Genomic DNA, 8,547 nt, shown 5'->3' on the forward strand with positions numbered 1-8,547 from the left:
TCCCAGCATTCTGTTCTGTTTACTCCTCCCACCTATGTTTTAACCTATCAGGGCAAGCAGCTTCTTTATTTAATTAACCAATGACCTTCCTCCATCAAAGCCATAATGTGGGATTCCCTCTGTATGCTGTAAATGTGTTTTGTTACTATTAGTTAATAAAGAAGCTGCTTTGGGTCTATGGCAGCTCAGAATAGAGCAAGACAGGAATTCCAAGCAGAAATAGAGGGGAAAAAAAGGCAGAGTCAGAGAGAAATGATGTAGCTGCTGAGACAGACTCCAGAACCTTACCAGTAAACCACAAGCCTCCTGGGACACAGAGAATAGAAACGGGTTAATTTAAGATGTAAGAGTTAGTTTATAAGAAGCCTAAGCTAATAGGTCAAGCAACGTTATTATTAATATAGTTTCTGTGTAATTATTTCGGGTCTGGGAGGCCGGGAAACAAACGAGCACCCTCTGCCTACAAAGTCACATGAGAAATTTGTTAAAATATCTATCTTTGGGGGATGGAGCGATGGGTCAGGTGTGAAGAGCACTTAGTGATCTGTGTTTGGTTACTGACAGTCATACTGAGATGTTCACAATCACCTGCAATACCAATTCTAGGGCATGTGATGCCCTCTTTTGTTGTCAGTAGTAACCTGCATAAATGCAAATACAAATGTGTATGCACACACACATACATACAAATAAAAATAAAATAGTATGCATTTATCTTTGGGACTGGGGAGATGGCTTAGAGGCAAAGCACTTGCTGCACAAATGAAAGGACTACTGTTTGAATCCCCAGAAACTTATGTAAATGCCAGGTGGGAGTAGCCATTCACTTGTAATTCTAGTTCTGGAAGGCACAGTCAGGGAATCTGCGGAGCAAGCTCTGGACTTGACTAAGAGACCCTAACTCAATGAATGAGAAAGAATATTTGAGGCTGACTCCTTGACATCATCAACACAGACATATAAAAATACGCACACATATACACATGAAGAAATGGGGTGTTAACAACAACCACCACCTGTTTTAATATTACCTGATTACAGAGGTATTGGCCCAGGCCAGGTCTAGCAGCAGCACTAAGATATATGACAGGCTTTTTGTTATATAACACGTCAAATCCATCCACTACAAAGTCTTCATAGCGAGAATGAATGGCAAGCCTACAGATCTTAGCAAGTCCTTCTCTCTCTTCCTCATGGAAGTAAGTGCATCCATTTTCATACCTATTAAGAGATCACATATGTTAATGTACTCTTTTTTAATTTTTAAAAAGGTTTTGTTTTTATGTGTGTTTGTCTGCATGTATGTATGTGCACCACATGTGTGTAGTGTCCAAAGAGGTCAGAAGAATCATCGGATCCCCAGAACTGAAGTTACAGATGGTTGTGAACATCAATATGGGTTTTTCTAGAAGAGCAGCCAGTGCTCTCTTCACTAGTCAGCCACCTCTCCAGCTGCATATTAATATACTTCTATTTCTAGTAGTATAAAATCATGAAAGCAATTCTTTACTCACAGACACTACTCCTACACAAGGCAGAGGGGACACAGTGAGGAACCCCTTTCCCTTTCATTTTCATTATCTTGCTACTCACTGTACTTGCAGGTTATAAAGGAGAGAAGCAAAGACCCAGCATCCACACCTAGCTCTGGAAACAAAATAACAGAAATTATAGAAACAAAGACTAAAGTCCCCAGAAATAAGAGCCTGAAGATAATGGCTCTCGCTTGTTCCTCGTGAAGGCTGGTGCCAAAGACTGACATGACAGGAGTTTCAGCACTAAGACTGAAATAAAAGAAGCATTAACATGCTCACTTAATCCTCAAATGAAATAGCTATTTATGCTCTCATCATTTAATACAAGACAAAACCTAGGCCAGGTGGTGGTGGCGCACGCCTTTAATCCCAGCACTCAGGAGGCAGAGGCAGGCGTATCTCTATGTTCTAGGCCAGGCTGGTCTACAAGAGCTAGTTCCAGGACAGGCTCCAAAGCTACAGAGAAACCTTGTCTTGAAAAACCAAAAAAAAGAAGAAGGCAAAACCTAGGTATGAAGAGGTTAAGCAAAGAGTCAAATCCATATGAAGCACCATGGAAACACTGCTCACAATCCATGTCTGATTCTGACTCACCCTTATCAGGAATTAAAAACTTGTAAGGCTGACTGGAGAGCACCCGCATGGCTGCTCATAACTATCTGGAACTCTAGTTTCAGGGGATTTGATGTCCTGTTTTGGCCTCCTTGGACACTGTACATATGTGGTGCATATTCACACATGCAGTCAAAATACACATACATGTTAGAAAAAAAAAAGTAGAGCTAGGTGTTGTGGCAACTGGGAGGAAGAGGTAGGCAGATCTCCGGGAGTTTGAAGCAGATTGGTCTACACAGCAGGTTTCAGGACAGCCAGGCTACATAGATATCCCGCCACAAACAAACAAGTAAACCCAAAATTAAACAAACAAACAGATCTCCCTCATAATGCCTTTCCCAGTAAATAAATGAATCCTTAAAAAACAACTACAACAAAATCTAGCTCATAACACCTTTACCTGAAAATCCGGCGTAGCCATAAGGTAGTGTCTGAAAGTATCCTGGTTGTAAGTTTTCTCAGTTTCTCTTTGTCCAGAGTTGAAATATAAGCACCCAGACTATGACCCAACAAAGCCATGTGACCTTGTTCTCCAATATTCTGGATTCTGTTAATCAAAGTCATTGGAGTATTAAGAACTGATTATCACCAAAGCATAGAAAAGGAAATAAAATTTAAACAGTATTTCACAGAAATTTGGCAGACTTTCAATTCACTTCATGTCCTATAGAGAAATTCAGAACAAAAATGTGTATGAGGTGATGAAAATTTGAAAAGAAAAATACTTCGAAAATTGATTTCTGAAAGATAAATATCCTTCTCTTTACTGACAATGCAAACTGTTCTTAAATTCTGTTAAAATATAGTTAAATATCAGCCTTAAGAGCTATGGAGGAGGGTGGGAGAGATGGCTCAGAAGTATAAGAGCAGTAGCTACTCTTGCACAGGACCTAAGTTCTGTTTCCAGCACTCTGTCCCAAGGGGTTCAACACACTCTTCTAGTCTCTGAAGGCATCAGGCACACAAGTGGTGCACAGATATACAGGCAGGCAAAACATCCATACACCAAAAATAACGATGATGGTGAGCTGCAGAGGGAGACACTACAGCTCAGTGTGGGGTGCTGGCCTACATGGACGGCCACACATATGTAGCATACACTCACACAGACACATACACATAATTTTTTTAAGTCTTAAAAAAGTCTGCTTTTTTTAAAACAACTTTTAAAAAAGGTTCTGAGGCTTGAACTTGAGATCTTGCCCATGCGAAGCAAGTGTTCTACCACTGAGCTACAAATAAGTATCAAATAAGTCTTAAAACATACAAAAAGACATAATCTAGTTCATAAGAAAAATATGCTGAAATACCTAACCTTCTATTTCTCACTCACTTATCAAAGACCCTTAAGTCTGTTAGCACCATTGCAGCAATCACACCCTGCTGGTCAGCCTCTGGACTGGCTCATCTCCTAGGAGCACGGGGCTCTGCGAAATTAAAAATGTTAGCACCATTGTAGCAATCACACCCTGCTGGTCAGCCTCTGTACTGGTTATCTCCTAGGAGCATGGGGCTCCACGAAATTAAAGATGCACGTATGCATTATCTGACCCGCATCCCCCAAACACATGGCCAATGCAAGAAATGACATATTTCTATTTATCTATTCAAAGTAAAATAAAATTGCAAAGTAAAGCCCCTTGTATGATATGCGATGAACCAAGTCCTAAGTGAAAAAACAATCAGGACACTTAGATAGTATTTAAGTACTGGATGGGGTATGGCTGTATAGACAAACACATAAAATACCTGTGGAAGAAAAATAAACTGGTCATCGTCTATAGCCACAAAAGAGAACTACATAGAAAAACCTGTGTGTGTGTTTCAGTACTGGGAATTGAACTCAGGGCACATACATGCTACCATAGAAAACTATTTTTGTATGCCCTTTCTTATCTTCTCAGTTGTATTGTGCTATGTTTTTGGTCTTGCTATGCAGCCCTACAGTGCCTTCAAACTTGTGACCCCCTTGCTTTTGCCTCCAGAATGCTAGGATTACAGGTGTATACCACCATGCCTAGTTTATCTTCTGCCTTTTAAACTATTACTGATAGCACACACAAAAAAAAAATTGAAGAAGGCTAATCAATTTAACTGTAGTAATTCTTAGCAATAATTCTTAGCAGGTTAAAGAAGAAATGGAAAAAGCACATGGAAGTGCCATGTCTTTCTAGTACCTAACATCATAAAATGTCGGGCTCTACTCTTTTTGTTGTTGTTTGTTTTGTTTTTGTTTTTTCAAGACAGGGTTTCTCTGTAGCTTTGGAGCTTGTCCTGGCATTCGCTCTATAGACCAGGCTGGCCTTGAATTCAGAGTGCTGAGATTGAAGGCATGCACCATCACCAACCAGGCTCAATATAACTCTTCGTAAAATTATTACTCAATAAAATTTCTTTCTTGAGCCACTCATGAGAACAGAATCAAGAACAGATTTTTTTTTTTTCCTCAGACAGTGTTTCTCTGTGTAGCCCTGGCTTTCCTGTAACTTGCTCTGTAGCCCAGGCTGGCCTCTAACTCAGAGATCTGCTTGCCACGCTTCCCAAGTGCCACCACCACTTAGCCAAGAACAAACTTTCAAAGATAAACTGCCAACACTCCAGCATTACCGGGTGCTCTGGGGCTCCTCGTCTTCATCTCCATGCATCAGATTCTGAACTAACTGAAGGATGCTTACCATATCTTGTCCACTGCAGAACAAAAAAAGAGTTAGGTGGGTGAAAAGAACGCATATGCATGCCCCTCCCCTCCATCTCCCAACCATTTCCCTCATTCAAACTAACTTGAAGCTGTTTTTTTGTTTTTTTCCTTTTTAAACATTTGGTAGCTAGCTACAAGACAAAGAATATTAAGAGCAGTTTATACATTTTCAACAACACTTAACTATTATAACTTCACCTATTCTTTGATCAAATTTTATTTTTGAAGGTATTTCCAGTCTTACTCTAGCTACATTTCTATAATGGATCATTTCATTCTCGAAAAGCAGAGACTTAATAAGTATAAGAGCCAGTCTTATAAGCAGGGTGGTGGTGGCTCACACCTTTAATCCCAGCACTTAGGGACTGCAGAGGCAGGTGGTTCTCTGTGAGTTCAAGGACAGCCTTGCCTAAAAGAGCTAGTTCAAGGTCAGGCTCCAAAGCTAGAGAGAAACCCTATCTAGAAAAAAATTGGAAAAAGAGCCAGTCTTTGTAAAATGCTAGAAGGCCATAAAACAAACAAGAATTCTCTATTGAGAAGACTCTGGAGTCTGGTCCATTTGAATCAACAGCCTTAAACATGTAATCATTTATTTCCAACTCTTATCCAAGTTGGAAAATTTGAGATCTGCTTAGAGTCTGAATAGAGTATAATAGAGTCTAATAGACAAGACGTGCTCAGTATATGAGATGGAAACAGGATAAAAATGTCAATGACTACAACAGTATGAAATGGCAGGCAATTTATGGTGTATAAAATGTAAAAATATTAATAAGAATAGTACTGATAAAAATTTTCTCCTAAAAAACAAAAAGCACCAGCTTTGGAGGGATACATATAGTGGGGAGTGGTAAAGAGCTTGCCTAGCATGTATGAACTCTAGGTTCAATCCCAAAGACCACAAAAATAGTAGCAAAAAGTAAAAGAAGCGCCATCAAAACAATGCTCTACACTCATCTCACCCAAGGTGCTAACCTGAAATGCTGTGATCCTTTAACACTGCAGAGGTTGGGGGAGGGTGGGGAAGCTGAGGCTCACTTGGCTGCTATCCGTGGGACCTTGAGCGGGAGGTCCAAAGTGGCTGAGCCCAAGAGTTGCACTTACTAGCTTCAAATACTAGACTCCTGACCACTGTTACAGTGTTTTTAATGTGCTGCCAGTCTGAGAATTCCAGATGTTCTTGGGAGGTCTAGAGAAATTTTTGAGTAATTAGGAAAATAAACAAGTCCTTGTCCCTTCACACCTGGGATAGGAGGTGGGGCCTACTTCCTACTGAGTGGTAAAAATTCTAGAGGACTTCAAATCCTTAGGGTTCATGCTACAAGCAGGAACAACTGAAAACATGACATCTGGGAGTGTTGGGCATGATATTTGCTGTATGGTGTGCTAACTTCCTCAATGCTTTCTTTTGTAATCTTGTACAATTTATATTCAGGTCAAAGAACAGTTCAAGGGAGTTGTACTGTTGACCTAAGTGCAGTTTCCTGGTTATAAAAGAAAAATGGTTTGCCTCAAGGAAGCTGGGCTGGGATTTTAATTGCAGATCATCTGCTAGCATCCTGTGAAAATGTCAGCCAGGTATTTCTTTTTCACAAGCAGTTCAAACCACAAGGAGTTGATAAATTTGCTTTAACTGCAAACAAATTAATCACTCCAGCAATGATTAAAGCTGACATTTTCCTTTCATTTACTATAGTATGTGTTTTTCATTTTTGTTTTGTTTTTGAGACAAAGGTCTCTTAGTAGCCCTGGCTATACTGGAACTCCATGTGTAGACAAGTCTGGCCTTGAACTCAGAGATCTGCCTGTCTCTGTCTTCTGGGATTAAAGGCATACACCACTGCCTGCCTCATTTACTAGTATATAAAAATCATAAACTGTACCAAATTAAAATATCTCCCACAATATAATTCAGTCTACAAGGAAGATTACAGGTTTCAAGAATGAACTAGTTTGCTACCACAGTTATAGCTATGAATTCATGAATGGGATATAGTTCTGAAAGGGGAGCCAGGTATGGTGGGATATGCCCATAATCTAGTACTCAGAAGGTTGAGACCAGAAGACTGTCACCAATTGAAGGCAAGGCAATGACCAAAAACATTTCTGAGGGAGAATGAAGCTAGTAAGCTCACTATTATCACCAACTAGCCAGTTTTCTAATGTCCTACTGAGTAACCACTTAAACTATCTTGGTACCCATTCAAAGTAAACTTGTAAGAAAATAACAGTAAAGTAAAATTTTGGTTTAAGAAAAACGTATATCCTAACTAAAGGTATTGATCCTCATTGCCACCTACCTGCCTTGGAGTGGCCCTGGAATGTCCTCTGATACTGGCTTCTTTCCATTTTCCTCTTCTATTCTTCTGGTTTAAAGGAAAGAAAGAGTTGACTGTATGTTTAACCAATCAAGTTTCTAACATATGAGTATGCGAACATGTGACTTTACCTAAAACATTCAGAGACTGATGAAGATTTTAAACACATTCACTTCATCTCCCTAGAACCCAGAGATACTTGAGAGTTTCAGGAAAAGAACATGAAACAACCACTTCCACAACGACTTGGTCAGTTGATCCTCATGTGACAACATCTATACTGAGAAGTATTTAAATATTAAAATTAACACACTCCATAAACAAAACTCTAAAGTGGCAGAACTGAAAGGTCCTTCCTAAAATTTCAAAATCCTTTGATTGCAAAGCACCTTCTACCCAGTATCTGTACCTTTAAAGTCAACAGAATCTAATATCCTAGAGATGGAAATGGTTATAACAGGAAGAAACTAGAACCACCAGATTCAAAACCGGCTGGACACACTCAACCAGCATGGCCTACATGCTCACCTCTGACTGTTCTCCAGCATCCGCATCACCTCCTTCAAGTTTTTTCCCATTTCAGCTAATGTAGGGTCTGCTATCTAAGAAATAAACCAAAAAGGCAAAATTTTAACATTCCTTTATTATTACTTTTTATTTATTCTAAAAAAAAAATATTTTTCTGTAGCTTAGGCTATCCTAGAATTCATAGCAATTCTCCTTCCTCAGTGCTAGAATTACCACATGAGCTACCATATCTAACTTGGTTACATAATTCATCAGAAAAATCAAATGCAAGTGCACTTCCCTTGGATTTGTTTGTTTGTTTGGTTTGGTTTGTTTTTCGAGTTGGGGGTTTTTCTGTGTAACAGCCCTAGCTGTCCCGGAACCAGCGGCGGCCTCCTGCTGACTCCTGTAATCACAACACTCTGGCTTTCTAAACAAGACCAGAAGAAGCGACAGACACGCTAAATCTTATAGGGTCCCACCCACACACAGGCAACTAAGGAATCCTGAGAGCATAAGAAATAGTTCTCCCCGGGATGTACCCCTAATGGTTATCTACTACCAAGTGGTCAACTCTGAAATCACAAACATACAGATTACACTAAACAGACTGAGCAGGTTGTATAGGGGAAATGATGCAAATATATTTCAACTTACAAGTAATAAATAATAACATGGAAAGCAAGAAATCACAGGAAACCAAGAAAAGGGAGATGCTATCTTTCCTTTGACTTCAATGATGATTTTTGTTGTGTTCTAAATAATTACATTACAACCATATTGCAAGCCGGGTGATGGTGGCGCACGCCTTTAATCCCAGCACTCGGGAGGCAGAGGCAGGTGGATCTCTGTGAGTTCGAGACCAGCCTGGTCT

The 8,547-nt window shown here is 39.8% G+C and overlaps 1 protein-coding gene across 3 annotated transcripts in view; it reads right to left on the reverse strand.

Moving 5' to 3' along the window:
* The window catches only part of Pdxdc1 (pyridoxal dependent decarboxylase domain containing 1), a 57,364-nt gene that overhangs the window by 35,631 nt on the left and 13,186 nt on the right, over positions 1-8,547 (reverse strand). For 2 of the 3 annotated variants that reach the window (XM_005350348.3, XM_026780154.1), the window contains exons 2-6: positions 7,695-7,768; positions 7,149-7,214; positions 4,758-4,838; positions 2,551-2,697; positions 1,032-1,221 (exon numbers count right to left, since the gene is read on the reverse strand). In XM_005350348.3, the coding sequence (XP_005350405.1) occupies positions 1,032-1,221; positions 2,551-2,697; positions 4,758-4,838; positions 7,149-7,214; positions 7,695-7,768 (558 nt within the window). The remainder of the gene's footprint in view (positions 1-1,031; positions 1,222-2,550; positions 2,698-4,757; positions 4,839-7,148; positions 7,215-7,694; positions 7,769-8,547) is intronic. The other variant, XM_013347479.2, reaches the window with a different exon arrangement.

This window comes from Microtus ochrogaster, chromosome 7 (assembly GCF_000317375.1).
Source record: "Microtus ochrogaster isolate Prairie Vole_2 chromosome 7, MicOch1.0, whole genome shotgun sequence".
In the NCBI taxonomy this organism is placed as follows: domain Eukaryota; kingdom Metazoa; phylum Chordata; class Mammalia; order Rodentia; family Cricetidae; genus Microtus; species Microtus ochrogaster.